Source organism: Chlorocebus sabaeus, chromosome 4 (genome assembly GCF_047675955.1).
Source record: "Chlorocebus sabaeus isolate Y175 chromosome 4, mChlSab1.0.hap1, whole genome shotgun sequence".
NCBI classification, from domain to species: domain Eukaryota; kingdom Metazoa; phylum Chordata; class Mammalia; order Primates; family Cercopithecidae; genus Chlorocebus; species Chlorocebus sabaeus.
In genome coordinates this window covers 2,544,887-2,572,614 of record NC_132907.1, presented here as the reverse complement: position 1 = coordinate 2,572,614, position 27,728 = coordinate 2,544,887, and the positions used below count along the sequence as shown (strand labels likewise).

Below are 27,728 nucleotides of genomic sequence, written 5' to 3'. Positions count from 1 at the left end.
ACTATTTACACCTCATTGCCAATTGAGTATAGCACTTTTAAGCTAAAGCTGATAGCGTCTTTATAAATTACCATCTGTCTTTTTATTTACTTTTTATACAATGCAATCATTAAGGATAGAAAATGTCTTCATTATAGAACATTTTTTTTTCATTCGTTTGATTACATAAATGAAATTGCTCATTTATAATTGAGAACAATAAACTGATGTTTTCACAATTTTACTAAGTCTTCAAAGGACTATCACAGATAAGAAATTACTTAAGCTCTGATGTAAACAATAACAGATTTATACATATTTAACTTCAAGATTTTTGTTCAAACTTATAAATAAAAGCAACATATTTGTGAAGCAGTCTGCAATAAATTGTAGCATTGTAATATGAGAACTGGTTTTAAATTTTGCAAATTAATATTTAACATTTGAATTGCTTAAATGGATATAAAACTGCTTTTTAAAAATTGTTTTACCTTTCTGCTAGAATTCATTCTTGTACTTAATTAAATCTTTTTGGCAGTTTGCAGTTTCAAGAATTCCATGCATGTTCACAGACATCATTTTCTGTACTGTAAAGCATTTGTTTCTTGATTTGCTGAGTTGAAGTATTCAATTTAAGTCATTAGCTAAACAGAAGTCCTCAGTTTATGCTAATATTGTTTTGTCATAATGTCAATCAGCAAGTATTGCAGAGTGACACAATGGCAGTGAATTTCATTGTCATTAATCTGAGAAAGCGTTGGACTTTCCTTGGCAAAGAGCAGAGGTGGGCTGTGTCAAGGTTATGGAGGAGGTACAATTTTTACTAGTCCCACTTTTCTTTGAGATGTTCTTAAGTGCTATTGATAATTCTACAATATAGGTAGAAGTGTAAGCTAGTTTACATTAATAGATAAGAAAGTTGATAAAGAGTTTGAATAACTTATTCAAGGTGTCACAGCTTGTTAGAGCAAAGCCTTGACTAGAGGCCAAGTCTCCACCGCACCACACTTTCTCATGTTTCAAATGCCAGTGTTTAAAACAGGAAGAGGCACAGTGTGTGCTTTATGTTTCCATCTTTCCAAAAGAGTAGTTTGTCACGTATTACAGTGGGATATCATGGAAATCCCTAATCTGGGAGTCAGAAGGCCAAGATGCTAGTTTGTTCTACATTACAGATTAGTCAAGTTTTGGAAGATTGCCAATTTTATAAACTAGAAGTTACCTCTACTGGCAGATGATACAGAACCGTATTGACAGAATGTCTGGTTATAGAGTTTAACATATTAGAAAGGAATTCTAAGGTAGATATATATCATATATGCAAAATCTTGTCTACCTTTTATTTCTTGGTTAATTCTTAGGGTATTCCTGTTCTCGTCTGTCAGCTTTAACAAATATTTCAGTATTCCAAGAAAACTGCTTTCCTTTGATGATTTATTTACTATTTTCTTAGTAATCTATTTCTAAAGCTTATATGTCCACTATACTAGAAGGAATAGCATTGTTGATGTATTGTTAAAGTGGCAGTGAGTATAATCCATAGCACACTGTCTTGGCCCTATTATTGTTATGAGTGTGATAGTTAAGATTATGGTATGAAAGGATCTAAGAACTTGACTTGAAAGTGTCTTTTCATATAAAAACTTGCTATTATCGCCGTGTAGTAGTGTGCATGTTTAGCTAATGACATGAAAACAAGAATAACTTTGGCAGGATCTTTTTTATCATAGTAAAAAAGCTATAGTTATTCTTCGAAATCACTGCAAGACCTCTTCCCTCTCTCTAATAACATTAATATCAAGGTAAGTTTAATATTAAGCAATATATTAATATTCTATTGTGATTTTAACTGTATGTACGACATACTTATATAAGGAAAGAGGGAAAGTCCCAACTGGTTGTTTTTTTTGTTTGTTTGTTTAGTGTTGTTTTTGATTGATAGAAAGCTGGATTGTGTTTTTATATAAGGCTTCACTCTGTGGGCTAACATTCTTCTTTCCTGCCCAGGATCTTAGAGCCTGGGTGGTCTAAAGTGATCTTGATTTATTATACCCTTGAGATGGAGAATACTTTCAGAAATCAAAATTTACCAACCTCTTGCTTCTTTCCTGAGTACTGTCATTGCTGATATTCAGATACATGTTATATTGGAAGGAACATTTTGTGGATGCATATGTGCATATGGACATAATCAATTTAGTAGTTTAAATATATATTTTCACTGTTCTGTTTTATATTCTCTTGATAACAGTGAGAAGTAAGGATTAACTAACTTGCTCAGAGTGATCAAGCAAGATACTGGCTTTACAAAGAATGGAGTTGATTTCCTGCAGTGTTTTCTGGAGACTAGCAGTAGACCCTAGTCCTGCCAATCACACCAGGGGAGGTGTTGGTGCTACTTATGTGACCAGAGCTACTGCTAGTTTCCCATGCCATATAGCCACAACTGCAAGGCTTATACTCAACTCTCTTATCAAGGCAGGAGACTGGGTGGGATTGACAGCCACCTGTGAAGCCTCACCTGCTAGAATCTGGCTGGCTGTCTTGGCCCCTGATCATGTCAGAAGAAGAGCACCGCTTTCTTAATCATGCAGCTTTTAAAAATCTCCTCAGCTCCACACTTGAGGGTCTCTCTCTCCTAGATTCTAATGTCTAGCCCTACACGAATGCAGTATGCTGCCCCTGATGTGATAGGACAACAGAGGACCTGCACACATGCTGCTGGTCCTGACTATGTGTTTTCCTTCCATAAATACTGTTCTGGCAAGCTGGTTGTGTGTGCTGCTGGACCATTTGCTTATGTTTGCACAATAAACCAAAAATTGAACTTTGGTTTTGAAATCATTTATCTGCTAGCTAGAGCTAGTAGATATGGAATGATATCCCAATGAAATATTGAATGTACATATAAGAAATTTGTTTGCTGAGGGCATGAGAAACAAATCCAGTAGTCACTGAGGGTTCAGAGTGCTGGGGATTTCTTTCTCACTAATCCCATATTAGGCATCATATATGCTAGTTTGGTGTGTAATATATAACTAATACACTGAAATACACATGATTCTGTAATATATAACATAATAACATAATGTACTATTTATGAGTGTGTTAGTTTAGATTATAGTATAGAAGGATCCAAGAACCTGATTTGGAAGTGCCTTTTATATAAAAACTTACTATTCTAATCCATAAAATTCCATGTAAACTGTGAAGACAAAGTGTGAAAATAATATTTTAAAAACACCTTTGATTTAAATATAAACACTTTTTCAAAACATTAAACCAGCTGAAATTCTTATGTTCCTGTTATTTGTCATCTAGGCTTGTTGGATATGCGAAAAAATCACTAAGCAGTTGGGTAAAAGGCATGTGAAAAGGTTTTAATAAATATTATGATAATAGATTAGCTTATTAGTAATGTTAGATCTATTCGTTATAGATCAGGTTCTTAGATCCTTTTATACTGTAATCTTAACTATTACACATGAACAGTAAGTTATGTTATATATTATGTTATACTTATGTTATTTAAGCATAATATATGCCTAATATGGGATTAATGAGAAAGAAATTAGATGGGAGAACATAGTTATAATCTGTTACTGTAGCATTTATTAAAACGTCATATGCCTTTTACCCAACTATTAGTGATTTTTTTCCTACATATCCAACATGCCTAGACAACAAATAACAGGAACATAAGAATTTCAGCTGGTTTTAATGCTTTGAAAAAGCATTTGTATTTCAATCAGTGGTGTTTTTAAAATTTTATTTTCACACTTCTTCATCTTCATAGTTTCTACTGAATTTTAGAGATTAGAAAAATACTTTCAAACACTAGGGTAAAGCACACTTAGAAGGCTTGTATGCCTTGTTACATTTCTTATAAGAATTTAATGATATTTATTATGAAAGTAATCATATAAAATGATATACTTTTTTTTTTTTTTTTTTTTTTGAAACGGAGTCTCACTCTGTCGCCCAGGCTGGAGTGCAATGGCGCAATCTCCTCTCACTGCAAGCTCCGCCTCCCGGGTTCACGCCTCAGCCTCCTGAGTAGCTGGGACTACAGGCACCCGCCACCACGCCCGACTAACTTTTTGTATTTTTAGTAAAGATGGGGTTTCACTGTGTTAGCCAGGATGGTCTCGATCTCCTGACCTCATGATCCGCCCACCTTGGCCTCCCAAAGTGCTGGGATTACAGGCGTGAGCCACCGCACCCAGCCAATGATATACTTTTAAAACTGATTTCTACATCTCTAAGTTGGGTAATTAGTATTTGATATATAATTAAATAAAAATTTGAATCAGTATATTATAGCAAATGAATAATCTTGTTTACTAGAGCTTTTATTCATCGAGTTTCTCAGGTCTTTCTGGAAAATGTCATATAGAGAAATGTAAAGAATAATTCTATATATAAACAGTGGGGGTAGATAAATCTATCTTTTATAGTCATATCTCTCCTATTTATAAAAATCTACAAAAACCAGGTATTTTCTCATTATTTTAATGGAATTATTGCCTGACAAACTTGATAGGTTGGATGAAATTAAAGTTTATTCTGAACTGTTAAGATATAGGTCCCTGGAAAATTTGCTTTATTAACTCTTGTCATGTGGAGAGAAAGATGGAGGGGAGAGAATTAGTTAGCTAGAGTTCTTAAGAATGCCTTTTATCATTACATACCCTGTATTTTTAAATAACTATGTTTTGCCCCTCAAAACATATTCAAAATAAATACTAATAGAAATTCAATATTGTAATATATATTGGTAATTTTTTTGTATCTTAATGTCAGGTCTTCAAACATGAACTAGCTTACTTATTGACTGGAATTCTTGGAGCAGCAATAGATTATTGGATTTTCCTTGGTCTTAAGAGGGGTAGAAATGTGATGCAACACATGTCTGATGACTTAGGAAGTTATATTTCTCTTTCGTGTGATGGTAAGTTTATCTATGTTCTGTTTTTTTCAGACCCATTCTGGAAGTCAGTTTTGATTTTCTTTTAAGCAGTCTGTAAGCTTTAACATATGCTCATTTGAAGCTTTCCTTGAAATTGTTATGGATACATGCACAGATAGATACAGACAGACAATATAAAGAGAAAGACTTAAAGTACCCTTATTGTTCCAACACAGGTAACTGTTGTTAACTTTTTAATGTCTTTCTGGTATTTCTAAGCATTTTTGTATAGTTGAATTCATACTGTATATGTAATTTTGCATTCTTATTTTCCTCTAAACATTACAGGAGACTTCCCCCCACATATATTTATTATTCAAATATAATTATTTTGCTTGGTGCAGTGGCTCACGCCTATAATCCCAGTCTACTTTGGGAAGCCGAGGTGGGAGGATCTCTTGAGCCCAGGAGTTTGAGACCAGCCTGTGGAACATAGCAAGACTCAGTCTTTTTTTTTTTTTTGAGACGGAGTCTTGCTCTGTCGCCCAGGCTGGAGTGCAGTGGCAGGATCTCGGCTCACTGCAAGCTCCGCCTCCCGGGTTCACGCCATTCTCCTGCCTCAGCCTCCCGAGTAGCTGGGACTACAGGTGCCTGCCACCTCGCCCGGCTGGTTTTTTTGTATTTTTTTAGTAGAGACGGGGTTTCACCGTGTTAGCCAGGATGGTCTCGATCTCCTGACCTCGTGATCCACCTGTCTCGGCCTCCCAAAGTGCTGGGATTACAGGCTTGAGCCACCGCGCCTGGCCAAGACTCTGTCTTTTAAAAAAATTTTTTTTAATTGCTGGGCATGGTGGCGTATGCCAGTAGTCACAGCTACTCTGGAGGCTGAAGTGGGAGGATCCCTTGAGCCTAGGAGTCCAAGGCTGCAGGGAGCCATGATTGTGCCACTGCACTCTAGCCTGGATGACAGAGCAAGACCCTGTCTCTTTAAAAAAACAAACAAAAACTTGCTACTATTTTTCCCCATTGAATCTGGTGCTCTAACAAGAAATGAACATGGGTGAAGCAAACAGAAGTAATTTATATGGATAATTTTTTTCACTCTTCCTTTTCCCCATTACCTACTTTAATGTCTCCCCTAAAATAAAGGGGGAAGGGAGTGTTATTTAAGAAAATGGTGGCAGAACTCATTTCACAAGTTGAAAAGTTCTACCCAATTGTTTGGGCCTCTAGACTGAAGGCGGCTTCCGTAAAGACCTTACGTAGATTCCCAAACTCCATAGGCAGTTTAGGAAGAGTCTTGGTCTATCCTTCCCTTTTTTTTTCTTTATTTATTTCTGTAATCCTTAATTCCTGAAATGAATACATTTTAAACCAAGTAAGTTTTTTGTGATTCTTAGCTATAAAAGATGACTTTTATATACTTTTATATACTTGATATTTTAAACTGCCAAATAAGTACTCTGCTACACATGTGTTTCAGTGTATCTTGATTTTATATAAAGAAAACATTCTTCAGTATGCTGTCAATCACTTTAATACTTTGAAGAGAGACTTCAGAATAGGAATCCAGGTTATAACTGGGTTCAGGATTTATTCGATGATGCCTCTGCAGAGAGAGTTCTCTTTTTATACTACCAAAGAAGATTTTTATCTGAAGCATTTTAGATAAATCTTTTTTTCTTTCTTTTTCATTGAGCTGAGGGGGTGATTACAGTTCCCTTTGTGGACTAGCTGTCCTTTGTTGCATGACTTTAACATTTCTTAGCTAACATTCAATCTTCCTGCAGAACCCTCTCTTACATTTCTTTCCCACCATTCCTACTAGGTAGTTTAGTGGTTTTTATCCTTTTCAAAAAACAGAATCCTGGCATTATTTTCTAGATTGGGAACTAAGCATTTGACTGACGGAATTTCCTGTTTTCATTCCTTAATGAAATTTGAGTTTGGAGACCTAGTAGAGGATTAGCAGTGGCTTTAGAGATTATCAGTATAGTTATATGTCTTGTTTCCAATACATAGTAATTGCCCTTAAGGAATTATAATTTATCTTATAGTTTAGTCAAATGCATGAAATATAATAAGCCTTGTATTAAAAGGATTCTATTACCTGTTATACATCTGCTTCAGTGCTTTCTTCACTAATATTCTGAGTTTCCCTTCACTTTAAAGCAGGACATTGTTATCCAATGTTATTTTCAGTTTTTACGTGACAAGTGTAAAACCCAGAACTTTGATTCTGTGAGTAATATGAACTTAAACTGAACCTTAGTGTTACTATTATGATCCTGTGAACAGATTATTTTGCTCCCGAAGATCTATTAATATATTTGATCACTAACATTCAAAACTTTAGATGAGATTTAAATTGTCACTATTGAAAAGTATTTTTAAGCCTTTTTCTTTACCTTTCTCAAAATGTACACGTGTGCGCGTGCACATGCGCACACACACGGTTGCTTAGGCTTCAAATTCGGTTATAGGTAAGCAATTTAGAAGTTTTAAACATTATTTCTTTTTTCTCTTTTTTTTGAGACCTAGTCTTACTCTGTCCCCCAAGCTGGAGTGCAGTGGCATGATCTTGGCTCACTGCAGTCTCTGCCTCCCCGGTTCAAGTGATTCTTGTGCCTCAGCCTCCCGAGTAGCTTGGATTACAGGTGTGTACCACCACGCCTGACTAACTTTTTGTATTTTTAGTAGAGATGGGGGTTTCACCATGTTTGCCAGGCTGGTCTCAAACTGCAGACCTCAGGTGATCTGCCCACCTCAACTTCCCAGGTGCTGGGATTACAGGTATGAACCACTGCGCCCAGCCAAAAGTTTTAAACATATATTTCTAAAAATCATTCAAATTAGTATTTTTCTATTTTCTGTCTAGTTTTTTTCTTTTCTGTTAGTGCAGGTTGATGTTTAACCTTTGTCAAGAGACAGAAATAAAGTGAACATTTTATCATAAACCAATAGCCTCCATCCTGAGGGACAGAGTAAGACTCTTCTCAACAACAACAAAAAATAATGTTTAAACTTTTAAATTGCCTAGCTATAACCAAATTTGAAGCCTAAGCAACCAACTGTGTGTGTGTGTACACACGTGTACACTTGGAGAAAGGTAAAGAAAAAGGCTTAAAAAATACTTTAGTGACAATTTAAATCTCATCTAAAGTTTTGTATGTTAGTGATCAAATGTATTAATAGATATTTGGGAGCAAAATAATCCGTTGACAGAATTAGTAACACTAAGGTTGAGTTTAAGCTCATGTTAGTCACACACACAATCAAAATTCTGGGGTGTTGTAATAATGTTCGTTTTGTTCATATTTTGATGAAGAACTTTAAAATTCATTGTCTGCCACCTCTTTTTTTTCCTTATTTCTTTTCTCTGCTGATATTCCTTTCTTTTTTAAAAAAAAAATCATTTATTTTTGCATTATTCTTCTACTCAGTTATTATCTTTTGCTTTTCCCAAGTCATTAGTAAAGATGTTATAACTTCACTGTTATGTAACTTCCAGTTGAAAATATCGATCCATCTTTCTCAATTATGGTAAACTGGATGTTCTGATTTTTGCTAGTTCAGAAGTACAAAATTCATACTGTGACACTACTCAGATTCACATCTATCAAATTCATTTCAGTTTAGTGTAATTTTTAGTTCATAATTGTTTTGTCAAGAATTAAGGCAACAGATATTTTAGAAGATAAATAAAATTTTTTCCATCATATCTCATATTCATCAGTTCCATATAGATGCCACTCTGTTATTTCTGAACACTTTGGACAGAAATCTTCTTTTCTGTATTTTAAGGTCAAGTTATCTGAAATTTCTTTTTTATGCCTACTTGAAATTCCTTATGTAGTGGCTTAAACTACAGATTAACAAACTGTTCAATGTTAAGTACCAGACAGTAAATATTACTGGCTTTTTAGGCCTTACAGTCTCTTCAGGCCACTCAACTTTGCAGTTTTTAGTAAGAAAGCAACCATACACAATACATAGACAGCATGACTGTGTTCCAGTAAAACTTTATTCGTAAAAACAGGCAGCACACCACAGTTTGCCCATCCTGACTTAAACATATTTCTCCTCCAATTGTTTCAGTGGGAAAGAAGACATCATCAAAATTTACTGTAGTTTTTTTTCTCATATCTTTGTAGAACTTTAATAAAACTTCCCTTTCTTAGATTACATCATTATTTCCTGATAAATACTTTTTCCAAACCTTTATTCACTTTTGCTTTATCTTTTAATTTCTTTCCATGCTTCAGACCTCAAAATGTAAATGTTTATGTGTCATTACTAATTCTCAGCCAAAATGTTTCTGTTCTCTTCGTTTATTCAGCAAAATTTTATTGGCATTCTACCAGGCATTGAGCTAAACACTTTTCTATACAGCGGAAGAGGGAAACAAAACATGGTCCTTGTGGTTTTTTTTTCTTTTTTAACTTTAAGAGAGATAAACTGTAAAGTTAATATAAATATGTCATTTAAAATAAGTGCTCTGAACAGGAAAAACTAGGTGTTGAGATTGGTGAACTTACTTTTATACTGCATGTCCATGGAATGCAGAACGTGAAGAATAAGTAGAAGTTTGACAGGACGAGTGTTTTTAGTCAGAAGGTAACATTTACCAAAACTCTGAATAGGAAAGAAGGCCTGTTTGAGACCTTCTGGTGCCTGGCTGATGGGAAGAGAGGCCAGAATAAGGCCAAAGAACGGTTAAGGGAGTTTGTGTAGGGATTTGTAAGCCTTGTTAAGGAGTGAGAAGCTGTTGAAACAAGGGAGTAGCATGATCTCATTAACTTGATTTAAAAAGATGGTCCTGGCTTGGCTCTCTATTATGAGTTATTGGTATCTGCTAACCGTTCATTCATTCATCTGTCAAATACTAAATGTTTACTCTGTACAGATTAATGACCTATATACTGTAAGGGCTACCAAGTATGACCCTTCTCTTAAAGTTGTTACAGTCCACGGGCTAATTTTCTTGTGTTCTCCTGTTCATCTTTTTTTTTTTTTTATTCCCCTTGACTTTGTGACCTGGTAATATATGGATCTGTCATATTAGTACTTTGTATTCCTTATATCTATAAGCCTATCAGATATGATCCTTATTAGATAAATAACCCCATTTGTAAATTTCAATGTGAGACCAACTCTTTTGAACTCTGCAAGTTATTTCTGCTTTGCTTTTGCCTCTGTCTAAAGTTCTTATGTTAAGAGATCAATTGGTTGCAGTACACTAAAAAAGAAAGTAGGCTTTTTAATGTATATAATTAGAGATTAAATGTTCATATTATCTTTTGATTCTTATCCTTCAGTTTACTGCTTGTACATTTTTAGATAATATTAACAGAGCCTCAGTAGTAGCAAGAAAACTGATTGTAAGTAATTCTTTTCTCCTTTCCAACTCAAAAAAATTGTATCTTGGCCGGGCACAGTGGCTTACACCTATAATCCTAGCAGTTTGGGAGACCAAGGTGGACGGATCACAAGGTCAGGAGATTGAGACCATCCTGGTTAACGCGATGAAACCTGTCTCTACTAAAAATACAAAAAATTAGCCGGGCGTTGTGGCGGGTGCCTGTAGTCCTAGCTACTTGGGAGACTCAGGCAGGAGAATGGTGTGAACCTGGGAGGCGGAGGTTGCAGTGAGCCAAGATCGCGCCTCTGCACTCCAGCCTGGACGATACAGCAAGACTCTGTTTCAAAAAAAAAAAAAAATTGTATCTCTGTAGAGGCCATATTGGAAGGGATTATCTAAATTCAATGATAATATTATATTATCTCTTTGGGGTTAGTTGTATCTGGTTAACATCAGACCTGAAGCCAAAGGTTTAAACACTCCTTATAACAAGCTGCCACAAGGCAAGGGCATCAGATCTCTTTAGTCAGGGCAAGTTTCTCAGCCTGCGTACTGATTATGTTTTGGGCTGGATAATTATTTGTTGTTGGGGCTGTCCTGTGTATTGTAGGCTGTCCTGTGTATTGTAGCATCCTGGGCCTTTGCCCACTAGATGCCAATAGCATCCCCTTCCCCGGTGTGGCAACCAGAAATTAACAAATGTTACCTGAGAGCAAATCCTCCCTTACTTCTCCCATCCACTCTTGAAAATCAGAGTCAAGGGTCAAGGACTACAAGACACTAGATCCCCAGCCTTTTATGAAGGCATCTGAGCAGGACATTGACTGGGTGTCTGCATTCTCTTCGCCCTGAAAGAATTCCATCCCGAATAGAGAGGCCAGCTTTTATGCCTTATACTGCTATTAAGTTTATCATTGTCTGATTTTGAAACTATATTTTAACTTAATGCTTACAATTTTAATTCTTCTCTTCTGTTTATTATGTTTATTTTGCTAATTGTATTGACTTATTCTTTATTCTTCCAGTATTTATAGTTAATCTGCCTTATTGTATAATATCACAACTTTTTTATATTGTTTGTAATTTTAGCTCTTTTGATATCCTCTTGGTTGGTCTTATTTATTCTTTTATTATCATTTTGTTGTATTTTCATCACGTTACATAGATAATATTAATAGACAGTTTATAATATTAAATAGATCACATGGGAAATAGGCACTCTTTTATCACTTTCAATTCATGGGTATATTTACGCGTTTTCATCTTATTGAAGTACTTGAGGTTTTGTATAAGAAATTTGAGGCTTTTGATGTTTTCTTGTTTTTTGTTTCATCATTTAAAATTATCCACCATCTTGCGTGCACCTATAGTCCCAGCTACTTAGGAGACTGAGGCAGGAGAATTGCTTGAACCTGGGAGGCGGAGGTTACAGTGAGCCGAGATCGCACCACTGCACTCCAGCCTGGCGACAGAGCAAGACTCTGTCTTTAAAAAAAAAAAAAAAAAAAAAATTATCCACCATCCCCCATAGTAGAGTGGGTGCAAACTTTTGAGGAAGTCTTTATACATGCTCTTGTTTCATGTTTTTCTTCTTTATACATGCTCTTGTTTCATGTTTTTCTTCTTTATACATGCTCTTGTTTCATGTTTTTCTTCTTCACCTTGTGCCTTTTGTCCTTTTCTGCAATGATAAGATTCATGGGTGTTGTCATAGGAAGCAGTCTACTTTCTTCCTATCAACTCGGTACTGATCATTGCAAATTAAATACTAGTATTTCATTTAAAAACTAATTACTGGTTTTCCAAAGGAGCATCCCTATTGTGGGAAGAGATCTTTAATGGTAGTTGGAAAGTATAGTGATAAATAAAATCCCTTGTATATATTCATATGTTACCTAATCTGTATATATGTAATTTCAAGACTTGTATCTGAAATAATCAAACCTAATGATTGTTTTTTCAAATGTGAGAACATGTACCATTAAATATTTTCTCTTAAAAGTCAAGGAATAGGGATATTGCCTATTTTTTATGGGTTAAAATCATGTGTATGAATCTTACAGGTGTAAGAACTCTCGTTTGATGGAATACACTTCACTAAGGAAATAGCCTATGGAAAAAAGTATATAGGATACAGCAGTAACTATATCAACTTCCCTTATGTTCTCCAGACTTTTCTTCACAGGAATTAGAGATTTTCATTTGCTCCTTTTCCTCCTCCTGGCTTCAAATGTTTGTTGCAGAGGCAGTCTTTAAAAAGTTGTGTCTACAGAGCTCTGGTAGTGTTTCTTCTGAGCCACTCTCTCTTCAGAAAATGGTAAGCACCTCTTTATTCTGAAGTGAGTTCACAAACTCAATTTTATTTATTTATTTATTTATTTATTTATTTATTTATTTATTTAGAAACGGAGTCTTGCTCTGTTGTCCAGGCTGGAATGCAGTGGCGCGATCTCGGCTCACTTTAAGCTCCGCCTCCTGGGTTCATGCCATTCTCCTGCCTCAGCCTCCCTGGTAGCTGGGACTACAGGCACCGGCCACCACACCCAGCTAATTTTTTTATATTTTTAATAGAGACAGCGTTTCACCATGTTAGCCAGGGTGGTCTTGATGTCCTGACCTTGTGATCTGCCCACCTTGGCCTCCCAAAGTGCTGGGAATACAGGCGTGAGCCACTGCGCCCGGCCCACAAACTGAATTTTAAAATATTCTTGGTTATTTCAAGTAAGTAGGCAGAATATATTAATTCATAAATCTTTCAATTCTGCATAAAAGCTAGTATATTTCTATCTCAAAATAGAGTAGTGAAAGCCAGCGGCAGTGCTGAGTGCCTGTAGTTCCAGCTGCTCAGGAGACCGAGGCGGGAGGATTGCTTGTGCCCCAGAATTCGAAGCTATAGTGCATTATGATTGCACCTGTGCATAGCCACTGCATTCCATACTGGACAACATTGTGAGACCCCTTCTCCAGGGGCAGTTTGGGGAAGATAATCACCAAATAGAAATTTTAAGGTGGAGCATGATGGCCCCTTCCTATAATTCTAACACTTTTGGAAGCTGAGGCAGGAGGATCCCTTGAGCCCAGGAGTTCAAAACCAGCCTGGGCAACATAGCAAGACTCTGTCTCTGAAAAAGGTTAAATTGGCTGGGCATAGTGGCACATGCCTGTGGTCCCAGCTACTTGGGAGGCTGAGGTGGGAGGATCCTTAATCCCAGGAGGTTGAGGCAGCAGTGACCTGTAATAACCACTGTATTCTAGCCTAGGTGACATACTCAGACCCTGTCTCAACAACAAAAAAAAAAAAAAAAGAAAAAGAGATTTTAATTTCTTTTGAGCATAGCCAAGGGTTGATCATAGAAAAGTAAAAAAATCCTTGTTCTCTAATAAAATTCGTATGTGAGGTTATTATTTTGGAAAGAACTAGATCCAACAAAATTCTAAATGGTATTTAAAAAGCAAAATATTATGCATATAAGCTACAATTGATTTAAAGTTTTCCAGTTTTATTTTGGCTGTCTTTAGATATTAATATCTGGTAGCTCTAGCAATTTTTTAATTAAATGAGAAATACGTATATCGGTCAGATTAGGCAAATTCTGTTTTGCAACAATCCTTGCCTTTAAGGATGTTTTTATTCCTTATTTTGTTTTCTATTGAAGAAAGACTTGTTTTCTGCTAAAAAAAAAAAAAAAAAAAGGCATTATCAAAATGGAAATTAAGAAATACCAGTTGTATGTAAATCATATGTATAAAATATGCAAATGAATCATACACATTGGGCATAAGACTAATCAAAAGAGCTTTCTTAAATGAGGATCAAAATTGAATTAGAAAAAAATCATTATTTTTAAGAAGGTATTTTTCTGTTTGTTCACATGGTATTGACTGTGACACAAAGCTAGCTTTCTTAATATTTTATTATGTTCAACCAGGATAGAGTGGCAACCATAGTGATGCAACTAGGAAAATATAACCAAATGTAATAATGAAATGAATCAAATAATTTCTCTTTACTGCTGTTTTTGTAGTTGAGAAAATAATGCGATATTATTTTTCAACAGGTATATTCCTATTTACCAGCCTTGGGGAAAACTGGTGTGCTTGGGTCTGGAAAGATTCAGATGTCAAAGAAAATAGGACAGCGGCCTTGTTTTGACTCTCAGAGAGCCTTACTAATGTTGAATGGTACTAAACAAAAACAAGTCGAAGGGCTGCCGGAGTTACCGTAAGTGATGCTGATATCCCAGCTGTGCTTTGTTTTGGAGTACAGCTCTTTTTCTGATGCATTTCTTGAACTTTATGGTTATCTGTGATACTGTCTGAATTATATTGATTAGATCAAAACTCAGTTTTAGATCTATTTGATCAACATTTTCTGTTTCTGTAATTCAAGGTACATGCTTTCTTTCTGCTTCCCAAAAGAAATAAAACTGCTCACCAAATTATTGATGCATTGTTGATGAAATAACAGTTTTACACAATTTTTGTTCTATGATTTGAATTACTACTTTGCCATAATATAGATGGAATTTCAGAATGCATGGTCATATGAGATATCCTATATCGTAATAGTAGTTTTCCCAAAATGAGAAACCACCTCTAAAAGTATAGGGTGTATAAAAGTGTATGTCATATAAAACTCAGTAAAGTTCTGTGAGAGGAAGAAGAGAATAGAATCAGAATATGAAACTAAGAATGGGGAGCAGAGACCTGCTTGATCTTAGCTTTCTGCTTTATTCTCTCTGTCAATATATGGTTTAACTGGTCTTTTGCTCTTTATTTGACATTTTATATTTATAAATTTAGTGAGCAGTTGGGGGAGTAAGACTAATAAAAGAAAATTAGTGCACTGAAATTTGTTTCTACACAGTTGAAATAAATTTTAAAATTAGAAAGCAGTAAAGATTGAATGAGCAAGGGGGTTTAAATTAAAAGGAGGCTAGACTTTTAAAAAATACCATCTAATGTATGCTGGCACGCCTTGCTGAAAAACAAGCTTTCCTTATTTCTTACTTTTCCTTTCAGAGACCTGAACCTTGCTAAATGTTCCTCATCATTAAAAAAATTGAAAAAGAAGTCAGAAGGAGAATTGTCCTGTTCCAAGGAGAATTGCCCCTCTGTAGTTAAAAAGATGAATTTTCACAAGACTAATCTAAAAGGTATTCCAAGTATCTAAATTAATTTATGCTAAGAACTTTTCGTGGTTATAGTCAGTACTTGCAGGTTTCACACATTTGCCCTGATGAATACTTGAACTTAAATATTGGACTAGGTCCAGGAAGTACCTTCTTGGATAATGTATTATTTTCTTGAACTGTCATTTATGCAAAGAAAGTGATTGTTTAATACCCAGTATAATAGAGTATTCCTTCCTTTTTTCCTCTCCTTGCCGTCACAGATATGAAACACAGTGTAGCATTCATTGAGCTCATTCCAGACTTGCCCGCCTTACTTTTCTATTCCATCTCAACCTGTGCTGCTTAGGATCAGTGTCTTCTGATTTGAAAGTATAATTCAGTCTTCATCTCTTTCAGTCCTAGACATTTTGTGAACAAAGAATGAAGAGTAGGCTATGTTACATAGCTGTGTTAAGCATATGGGCTCTTTTCTTCCAGGCATTGAGCCCAGACTATGAAATGTGTTTGGCTTTTGGTTCTAACTATACTGGAACCTAAGTACCTAAAGGATGAAATAACAAGAATAGCGTAATAATTCACTTTGGCACCTCTTTTACTTAGACACCTCTTAACTTGCAAATGAATCTTCCGGAAGTCTTTACCTGGCCAAAGTAAATTGCTGAGTCTTTTTTGTTGTTGTTGTTATTTATGAGTTATATCTTGTTTTTAATACAAATATTAACATTATGACACCCAAGGAAATAGTGACAGTGAAGTGCTTATATTTTAACGTGATATAAGTTCATAATTGCATATTATAGATTCAGAATAACTGTCCATTTGGCTTGGAATATGAAAATTATATTAGATGAGAACTCAGATATTAATTTCACAAATCAGCGTTCCTTTTTCTTTGTTTTATTGTTTCAAAAAGTAAAATGAATATGAATGATTTTAGGCAGAACAGCAGAAGGAACTGGGAGAGAGGAAGAGAATTGAGATATAGTAGAGAAAAACTTCAAAAGCTTTTTATGCATGTAAAAAATGTTTTTGTAGAAGTTACAGAGATAATCTGTAAAACTGAACACTGTAAAAATGTGCTTAGTATTTTATAGCAATAACAAATTTGATTCAGTATTTCATTTTGTTTCCTAACCAGTCATTTATAGTAATTTTTTAAAAATTCCCCTTAAATAATCACTTATATCTTATTAACCTTGGTTATAACAGTGATGGATATAGACAATTTTAGCCAGAAGGCATTAATTGCATCTCTCCTAGAAAAAACCTTGTCTTTCTATTTGTTACTCTTGTTCAGCTTTAAATGGTACTAGGGATTTTTTTTTACGTCCGTGTGTGTGTGTGTGTGTGTGTGTGTGTGTGGTGTGTTTATATTAAGATTCCTCCATTTCTCCCTCTCTGTGCTGTTGTAGCCAAGCCAGACAGCCTATTGAGAAGCAGCAAACCATCTGTTAATGGATTTGAAGTTCTGAATTATACTTGAGTGTGTAGAGGCACTCATGCTTAGCCAGAAACATTCATTTGAATTAAGCTATAAATGCTGTATAAAAAAGAGCCATACATTTAACATAGGTTCATGAATAAATTTAAGAGAGGGCAATTGCACTCTAAACTTTTATTGCTGCAAAACCCAGTATTTTCGGTGTTCTCTGATCATTTGGGGGTTTTATAGCAGGATTGAAGCTTTAAACCTTGAACTAGGGGAGACAATGCCTGTGTTAAACCTTTTGCGGTAGAATCTCATTGCTGAATTGCTGATAGAACAGAAGCAGTATGGTTTGGTGGGGGTCCTTCCCCTTCCCCCCCCCCCCCTTTTTTAATGCAGGAGATGTTTAAACCAGTCAAAAGGAAAACTCAATAAATAATTTTCTGGCATGGGGCCAGATCTCCTAGTTCATGCCCTTTGATTATTTTCTTTAGTTGATATCTTGTCTTCTCTGGAATAATCTATTAATTTTTTATGGCAGGAGAAACAGCCCTGCATAGAGCTTGCATAAATAACCAAGTGGAGAAATTGATTCTTCTTCTCTCTTTGCCAGGAATAGACATCAATGTTAAAGGTAAGTTTTAAATCTTTGTGGTCTAGTCCAATGTCTTAATATTTGTGATATTAAACAGTTTTATATCACATTAAGAAAAATTATTTAAGTAAATTTACCTAAGGTATCTTAAAAGTATAAGAAAAATTTCTTAGCAAAGCCAAGAAATTTATCATATATTGATTTATAACTAATAGTATAAAAACATTTTTTTGTTCATATTTTGATAATACCCAATATTAATATTTTAAAATTGTTTTTATTTTAAATTTTTAAGGTAGAAATATGATTACACCCTAGACATTTTTATCACAGCATTCTTTTTGTATATGAAGCACCTAGAAAGTCACACTGATGAGAAAAGTAGAACATCAGTACTTTCCTACCAAAAGTCCTACTTCTGCCGTTTTAAAACTTGCCTTGATTTCTAATTTAGACAATGCTGGCTGGACGCCTTTGCATGAAGCCTGTAACTATGGCAACACAGTGTGTGTCCAGGAAATTTTGCAACGTTGTCCAGAGGTAGATCTGCTCACTCAAGTGGACGGGGTGACTCCTTTGCATGATGCACTGTCAAACGGACATGTAGAAATTGGCAAGCTGCTACTACAGCATGGGGGTGAGTGTGTTTATGCTAAATGGGTTTTGATAAATTATCCAGTTTTTTGATGAATCCTGCAGAGGTAGATAACATTTTATGTTTAAAATCTGTAAGGAAAGATGCCTTTATTTCATATTAATGAAAAAGTAAGGATAAAAAGTCTCCTAAAATGTAAGCACCCTTTATTAGTAGAGATAAAAGCCTTTTCATAATATATATTTGTTTATGTATGTATTATTAAGCCTATTTAGGTTCGTGTATGAGAGTTTATTTTTGAATGGAGTTTGCTGGTTTTAAATATTTATCCTTTTCCTTCAGGTGTGTAATGTCTTTGTGAGCCAGTCATTTCTGAAAGCTTATTGATAAAGGGATACAAATGTTCAATTGTGATTGCCTGGATTTTTTCATTCTTTTTTCATTTCCTGTATATAACTACAAACTCAATCTTATTTTTAATGAGTCATTTCTGTACAGACTGTAAAAAAATGATATCCTAGAATATTTTTCATCATTCGCATTTTGCAGCCAATTAAGTTAAAGCAGGAGGATTTTCAAATGGTGATAACTGTTATGCAGGGGTTTTGTGAAGGAGGGTAGCTTGAACTGAATATTCATCCGTGTTTTTCCTGCTGATTTTTGATCTTTGCTTTCAGCAAGGCCCCACATTATTTCAGTGTCATTCTTCTTATATCTAAACTGAATAATGTAAATTTTACAACAAAATGTTCAAAACGGATTGGTGTTTTTAAAGAAAAAAGAAAGCTGATGACCAGCTTAGAATATGGAAACAAAGATTTGTAGAAATTACTTGTCGCTTTTATTTGTATTAATTTTACATTTAAATTTAACATTATCATGTCCTGTAATTAAAATATTTGATTGTGCATAAAGACAAAAAACATATTTTCTTAAGATGTGTTTTTAGTATATATGCATCTAAGGAAGGCTGTATAGCATGGTAGTTTAAGACATTTGGTTATATATAGTCTTCTCCTGCCCCCTAAAGGCCTTAGCGTGTCTCTTTTACTGATATCATTTCACAGTCAATATATTTTTCAGTTCTTCTACCTTGTTTTTTTCAGTATTCTGTGTTTACTAAACCATAAGTTCACCTCCTCAGTGTTTTATTTTTCTACTCAACCATTCAGTCTGGCATCCAGGCCAATATTTGTTAGGAGCCATTATTGTATCAGGGCCAGCTCTTCAGTAGAGTATGGCATTATACCAGCCAACGTGAATTTTTCTAGGGCCCTTAGTGGAGAATAGTAAAGGGAAGAGTTTCTTATCCTAGAAGAGGAAATCTGATTGTATTTGTTTATATCAAGGTCCTTTGGCAATCGTACAGACTTGTTTCTGCCTTAGTCATATTCTGGGTTTGGACCTGTCAAGTGGTTTGACACTTATATTGAAGTAACTGCATTATCTATTCATTGTGAGTCACTCAGCCTCGAGAGCAATAATTTCAAGAATTTATTTATGTCTCTAAAACCTTTGTTTACTTTTGGTGTCCTGTGTCCGTAATTTTGTCTCTTCTTCTTCTTCTTCTTTTTTTTTTTTTTTTTTTAAACAGAAGTAACTTGGAACAGTTTTTTTGAGATGTTGGCACAGTGAAAAGGAGCCTAATTTTGTTTTAGAATTATCTTCTTTCCATAAATTATACATTAATCATATTATCAATGGTTGATCTTTTATATTAAGTACATTTTATATCTATGCTATTATATATGTCTGATCAGAATCATCATTAAGAATTTTAGCAGTTATAATCAGTTCTCTCTTTCTGACAATATGATCTATGTTATAATGGTAGGACCTTGTGATTATGTCTGCTAGTACTAAAACCTTTATATCCCCTGTAACATTTTTATGGCCAAGTGCATAAATAATTATAAGACTTGACTGATGAAGGCACAAAGTACTCCTATACTTTGCTACGTAACCAAATACTGAGTTATGTTTTGCCTCCTCCACATCATCCTTTAGTACCTAGGGGATAAACTCTATCTTTAGTACTTTCTGAGTAGGTAGTTAAATGAGTTTAACTTGTATAGATGGATGAGCTCTGAGTTTGATCTAGAATTAATTAATATGTAATTTGTGTGAATCAGTTACCTGTACTAAACATTGAACACAAGCAAGGGTAATATGAAAACTGTGTTCTCTATCTGTGCAAGGTTTTGCAGTCTTTGCACTGCTAGAATTGTTTATTAGCAATGAAAGGGGCACTGCTTTTTCCTCTTGGCGATATTTTGAGATACCCCTGAGGCTCTTATACAGAATGTATAAGATGAATACATTTTTAAAATTTCTTCTGGGAACACTGAAATTCTTAAGATGATAATTGATAAAGTTTTATAAAAGTTTTCTTTTTAATGTTTGTAGTTGTATTTATTATTTATTTAACTAAGGCACGCACGTTTGGGGAAACCTTATTAGGTAATTGACTAGAATGTTTTTAATGTACCTTTATTAGTCTACATATATAGCCAGTTAATTGTGTCAACCTGAATTAATACAAAATATGATTGTAAAGAAAGCCCTGGATGCTTTGGGAGAAAAGAGAAAACAGCTGTTAAGCTGCCAAAATAGAAGTGTTTTACATGTAACATTTTGCATTTTCTTTTCACAGGCCCAGTGCTTTTACAACAGAGGAATGCTAAGGGAGAATTGCCCTTGGACTATGTGGTTTCACCTCAAATCAAAGAAGAACTGTTTGCTATTACAAAAGTAGAAGATACAGTGGAGAACTTTCATGCACAAGCAGAGAAACATTTTCATTACCAGCAACTTGAATTTGGCTCATTTTTACTTAGTAGGATGTTGCTAAATTTTTGTTCAATTTTTGATTTATCTTCAGAGTTCATTTTAGCTTCCAAAGGGTTAACTCATCTAAATGAACTGCTTATGGCTTGTAAAAGTCATAAAGAAACCACCAGTGTTCATACTGACTGGTTATTGGATCTTTATGCTAGAAATATAAAGACATTGCAGAAACTCCCACATATTCTTAAGGAACTGCCTGAGAATTTAAAAGTGTGTCCTGGAGTACACACTGAGGCCTTGATGGTAACATTGGAAATGATGTGTCGGTCAGTCACAGAGTTTTCATGATAATGCTAGAAAGGATGGATTGAATTCTAAATCTGTTCCGTTTGCATTGGCACTTACTGTGGACTTCATAGCTTACTGACAGATAGTAATTTGATTTATTTATTGACAGACTTTGCAGCCTTGCTAAATTTTAAAAGCATTTTTTAAAAAACTTCTGCAAAACTCTAGTATGGGCTTCTGACTTTTTTCATGGTGTAGAATTTGACTCAAAAGTAAAAATAATTTTGTTTTAGTGTATTCTACTTTCATTAATCTTTAATTTTTTTCTTCTGAAAGTGATATATTGTACGTGTAAAATTAATTTAAATATTTTTTCAAATCAAAATGTAATGTCCTGTATTCTAGATGTTCTGGGTCTTAGAATCATGCCAAGGATATTCATACAAATGTGTACCTATAAACTTGTAGCTCCTGACTCTTATGGATGGATTTTGAGGAAAAAACAAGACTAAACAAAAAACATGTAGCTCTCTATTTTTTCTCTCTAGGTTGTTGGACTGAAATATGCATTTTAGCTTTGTGTGTTTCTAAAATAAACATTTCTGAAATTTACAGTAATAATTAATATTCTTTTGGTTTTTAAATGCAGCAAATACGCAGTCTGACAGTTCAATTCTTTGATCTGTTTTATTTTAGCAATTCATATACAAAATGTATGTCGCTGCCCTATGTAACCAATATTCTGTACCTGAAAATATTCTGCTGCATAGGTTTATGAGTTTAATATTAAGATTATGAGTGGCATCTAAGTAATAGATTTGAGATTATTTAAGATCTTAATATATAATGTGAATTGACTGAGTAGTAATGTTTTAATTTGCAGTTTTTCCTAATAGCAGTTTGTAGTAAAACTAAAAGAAAGGGTATAGATAATAACCACTTTTGAAATTGGAGTTTCTTCACTACTGGGAGTAAGTTACATTATGGTACAGGTGGAAAATAAACACTTCCGTTTAGCTTTTATGTAACTCAAGTGATGACTTTAGAGCAGTTAATCTGCTAAAGCAACACACTTCAGTTTTATTTTGCGAATAGATATTTTAACAAGATACAGATGCTCAGTATCATATTACTGGGTTTGTAATCTAAATTGAAAATTGCTACATCAGTATGAAATATTTTAAATAAGTAATTTTTCATACATACTCAAGAAATACTAGTTTCTATTTAGCCTTCAAATTTGGCATCATGCAAATCTCTTTATTATTAATCTGCCAAAGTATCAGAGAAAAAATTATATAGTGAAGACTAAGAAAAGTTTAAATACTTATAGAGAGTAAAGTGCTTCTCCAGATGATGAATAAGAATGTTTTTTATTCCAAGGAGTTCCTCTTTATAATGGTGTCTGGGATAGTGTTTGCTTGGTAAACTAATATAAACTTATAAACATAGGCTTTGACATCATACACATTTTCAAATCCTTGTCTAGTTCCTTAATAACTAAATTGCAAGGCAAATTCTTTTCTGAGCTTGGCTTTCCTACATGTCAAATAGAAATCACACCAGGTAGCTTTGTCATGATAGAATTGTTAGCCTATCACATCATATGACACTTAATAAATATCGTTTCTTTTCTAGTTCTTACCTCCTCTTTTGATTATAATGAGTCATTTAGACAAAAGACAAGATAGTAATTGTTTAAGTTGGTAGTAATTCTAAGGTAATTAAGTAATCAACATCATGAGTTAGGGTTTTATACTGTTAAGACAAAGTGGTTTTCCAAATTAGATGTTCATAAGATATATTTGTTTAGCTGCAATTAGCATTAATATTTCATAATTGACTGTTCTGTCTGCCAACTTCTACAAGCAGTGATGACATGAAGTGTGAAACAGATGTCATTGAGGTCTCTGCCTGTAGGAAGTTTTACACTTCTTTGAAAGTCCAACACGGCAAACACAGGTTCCTGTGTTCTGTGCCCTGGCTAACATAATACCAGTATATGAGTTTGAATTTAAATTTTCAATAAAAGTCTTCATTTCCAAAATTACTTTTTATACTTTATTTTAGAAAACATAATAATAATTGCCTTGAATAATTGCCCAAATCTATCTTGGAGGTATAGGAAGAAGAAATTCTCAGTAAGTATAATTCATAGTCTTAGTCGTAGATTTTGAATTGCAGACTTTTCAAAGTTGCGTATGAAGACAAGGTTGAGAAATGCTATTCTTCATTGTATTTTGCCAGATGTGATATCATAGTTCTATGGAATCATATTTTTAAAAATTTCTATAAGAGACCTTATTATAGTGTAAATAAAATTGGAGAGGAGATTTCTGAGCAGTTAAGATTCAGCTTTTCCCCATGCAGTGTTTACTGGCAGTTTCTTAAATTTCTTTGAAGTTAAGAGTTTTGTAGGTTGTTAATTTTTAATTTCACTTTGCAGATTAAAATCGTCCAAGTATATACATATTCTGTCATTTTACTCATTCCAAGATGACCAGAAAAACATTTATCCTCATAAAAGTCAAATGTGAAATTAATTCTTTTGAATTCAGCATTTCTTGAACACCTACTCTGAACCAGGTGGTGTGTTTGACAAGGGCTAACTACCAAAAAAGAGGAAAGGCCCACAGTCTAGGAAGGTAAATAAGGCTTAAGTATTGTGAATTTTATTTTCTTCTACATCTGGTAAAAAATTAATTTCAGTTTTGTAGGTTTCTGAAATTTTCAGTAATAATTGGTGTTCTGTTTTAGTTTATAAATGTGAATATTCAAGTGTCCAATACTTTAATCCTTTGATGAGTATTATTTTAGCAATTTTATTTCAGCGTGGATAGGATGTAGGGTGTGCTTTTGCAGTCTTAGTGTTTTTAAGGAAGTACAAATGCATTAACACTAAGATACTGTATATAACCTGCAGAAAATATCTGCCATTTTTGTTTATGCTGTTATAGAAAGTTAAAGGAATACCTTCACATGAAAAAAAAAATTGGTGGAATGTGCAATCCTTATGCCTTTATACACCTTTCCAGTTAAGCGGTGAACTTGATGAGAGCCTGTCACTGTTGCTCCTTAATCAGTAGGAAGGGGTCATCTTTGAGTGACATGAGGCACTCTTTCCCTGAGGCATTTATCAGGTAGCTTTCACCCCAATTGCACCTCCTGCTGACGTGGAGCTTGCAAAACTAGGAATGATAATTGTTTTTATAACAAATGTGGATTGAGTTAGAAAGGTCAGTGATAGCATTATTGGAATTAGGCTCTGCCTGGTGTTGTCAAAACAGGAGACATGGAATAGTTAACTGTTCCTTGTAAATCAAATTGTTATCGGAAAATTCACCTTGTAGATAAAAATGAACTGTAGTTGGAGAATATACTTTGGTAGTTATTTGCTGTGGTATGTATTTTGAAATTATAGGCTATAAATTAATTAGATAAGGTTGAAGTGTTGTTTTACTTGGTTCTGAGCATACATTTTCAAGGTAATGCAAATCCTAGTCAAAGACCTTTTCAAAAGAAATAAAACATTTTAACATCATTGATTATTAGATGTTTAAAAAGAGTTTGTCTTCTTAAATACTAATCTTACAGAACATCTCAAATATGTACAAGCTGTTCCTAATACTTTTTATATTTGAATTTATTAGTGTCTTTTTTTAGTGTAAGTGTATGGTTTTGATTATAAATACACTTAAACTGTTTTTTAAAAAGCTTGAAATATAATCCTTAGTACTAGATACAAGTGACTTTATTTTTAGAATGTTATCCTTTTTGTTTTTCAAGAGACATATTGATAATCCCTCCCACCCCCTTTTTAAAACAGAATGTAATGAACTCTGTTCTGGGTTTTTAAACTACTTGCGGAATGAAAGATCAACAATGTTATGTCAGCAAAGTGACTATTTATTAAACAGTATTCCTAACAAAATATGTAGTATTGTTATATATGTAATATATAATATCATATTGCCTTTAAGAAATAGAGATCCCAAAAGCCCTTATTCAGGTATTTATAAATAGTTATTCCCAGTTAGAATTAAAGCATATACTTCCAAATTAGTGATTTTTATATCATGGCCCCAAATCTTTTTAGATGTAGAACCCAGATTTTGGAACTCTAATCCTCTTCCTTGCCAAAGTATCTGAGTTGGATCAAGCGATTGTGGATGTTAAACATTAATAGAGAATGGCTTACTAGTTTGGGACATACAATTTCATTCTACCAAAGAGTGGAAGTTTAAACAAAAAACAAAACAAAAGGTTTAGCACTTCCAGAAAGTAAGTTGCTCTGAACTGAAAATCTGGAATCCAGATTTGAATTTATACCTATCATACTGTTACTTTTCTTGATAGTAGATGAACTAAAATTACCACTGCTTCTCTATTCTGTCTCAAAGTGAAATAAATAGTAATACTGAAAAATCATTAATCTTGAAGTGTTGACAGATGAAAATAACTTAGTTTGTTGTCAGTGACTTCTCAATCTAAAGGTTAGGTCAACAATGTTTATGTCATGACTCTTAATAAATTTTTCTAATGACCAGAATAGTTTGATTTATGATAGTGTTTTTGTTTTTGTTTAAAGGAATATATATCTTTGTTACCTGGCTTCATCCTAAAGATGCATTTTTCTACTTTGCATTCTTTCCTTTTTACATTAGAGATAAAATTACAGAGCAATAAGTAAAATCTGATGAAATTAAAATGTGTTCTTTCCATGAAATTTTCCATGAAAACTTAAAAGCAGAATTGTAAAGGTGAAAACTGGTCAAGGGGATGAGGGGAAAAATGGTTGAGTCATTCTACTTAAAGGAATCCAAAGGGTAAAGATTTCTAGGTACTGTTTATTATATTGATGGAAGTTAGTGAAGGTATAAAATCAGACAAAAAGTATGTAGACTAATCTCAGAAATAAACTGGGTCTTTGAAAATTTTGAATAATATTTGATAAACTAAACCAAAGGTCCAGAGAGTTGTTTTATAGAAGGTTCTTTTGGTTGAAATTCAATTTAATAAAAAATAAAGAATAATAAAATTCCAGTTCTAATGGTATCAGAAACAAGCTAGATTTTTTTTCACCGTTTTTAAAAAAACAATTGACACATAATAATTGTACATGTTTATTAGGGTACAGTATGATGCTTCAGTACATGTGTACATTGTATAATGATAAAATCATGGTAGTTAACATGTCCTTTGTCTTAAATCTTTACGATTTCTTTGTGGTGATAACATTCAAGGCCCACTTTTGAAATTATCTTGAAATATAATACATTGTTATTATCTGTAGTCACCCCACTATGTAATAGAACATCAGCACTTACTCTCCTTAGTTCATCTAATTAACTTGGTATCCCTTGAGACCATCCTCTCCCCATCTTTGCCTCCCCACCTTTTCCCTTCCCAGCCTCTGGTAACCGCCATTCTACTGTCTACTGCTATGAGATCAGCTCTCCTAGATTCCACATATAAGTGAGATCATGTGGTATTTATCTTCCTGTGAGAAAAAGGCTGTTTCGAATAGTAATACTCAGTTCTTTCTCACAGGCAAATCTTGGCATCTCATTTCTTATTTTCCTGTCATTTCAGTTCTTTTACACTCCCCAAAATACTGTTAAGTTCATACTTAGCCATGTTACTGGAGGAAATGGACTCAGAGCTGAAAGCTACTTTTTAAAAATGGTTGGACCTTCTACCTAAATACCATTTTTTACTAATACTAATATTTTAAAAATTGAAGCTAAATGTTATTAAAAATGATTTTCTCAGCCAGACATGGTAGCACATGCCTATAGTCCCAGCTGCTTGAGAGGCTGAGGCAGGATGATCACTTGAGCCCAGGAGTTCAAGGCCAACCTGAGCAACACAGCAAGACTCTCTTTTTTAAAAAAAGTAACATAAATATATTATCTAAATTACATAAGGAAAAAGATTGTAAGTAAAAAATTGCTTATAGTGATTGTCTTTATGTGGAAAAGTTTTGGATATTTCTTTTTCACTTCTCCAGATTTCTTTGTAATGATTTATATTTGTTTATAATACCAGTAACCAATTTATTTTGAAAGTAATGCTCCTGAATTAAGAAAGAATCAATCCTTGAAATTTTTCTAAAGTTGCCTTATTTAAACTGGCACTTACTGGATTTTTAAAAGGTAAACTACAGTTGTAATATACTATTTAAAGTTGGATATAATTGAAAGTATAATTAGTATTATCTAACACAGATCTCAAAAAATACACTATGTATGTGCTCCTTTTTTGAAAGTGAATCTGACTTACCACTTTACTGATACGCTTCTCTAGTCTTTGCTTTAAGACACTTCAAAATGGAGCCCCAAGTATGTTGAAGTGGGAACTGGGAGGACTTTACTCTTTTGTAGTACTCTTAAATTGCTAAAGATTAAACTTGCTCATGTGGAGTCATAACATGTAACATATCTTTACTTTCTGATTTTAGTATTTATGGGACCTGAAGAATTACTTGTTCTCTGGTGAGACTTTTCAGATTCGACACAAAAGCAGGGAGAAACTGGTAAGATTAAGTGATAGCTACATTTATTCAAAGATTGTACCTTAAATGGCTTTGAAAGGATACTACTGTATTAGGAATTTTTTCTTCTATCATCAATCTGAAAAAATATCCATTTTA

The 27,728-nt window shown here is 33.9% G+C and overlaps 1 protein-coding gene across 2 annotated transcripts in view; it reads left to right on the top strand.

Annotated features, from left to right (window-relative positions):
• The window catches only part of SLF1 (SMC5-SMC6 complex localization factor 1), a 75,654-nt gene extending 53,966 nt beyond the window's left edge, over positions 1–21,688 (top strand). For both annotated transcript variants that reach the window (XM_007978544.3, XM_037982253.2), the window contains 7 exons: positions 4,783–4,930; positions 12,422–12,567; positions 14,309–14,472; positions 15,273–15,406; positions 17,353–17,445; positions 17,861–18,043; positions 20,655–21,688. In XM_007978544.3, the coding sequence (XP_007976735.2) occupies positions 4,783–4,930; positions 12,422–12,567; positions 14,309–14,472; positions 15,273–15,406; positions 17,353–17,445; positions 17,861–18,043; positions 20,655–21,136 (1,350 nt within the window). In that variant the 3' untranslated portion in view covers positions 21,137–21,688. The remainder of the gene's footprint in view (positions 1–4,782; positions 4,931–12,421; positions 12,568–14,308; positions 14,473–15,272; positions 15,407–17,352; positions 17,446–17,860; positions 18,044–20,654) is intronic.
• The last annotated feature ends 6,040 nt before the right edge of the window (positions 21,689–27,728 follow it).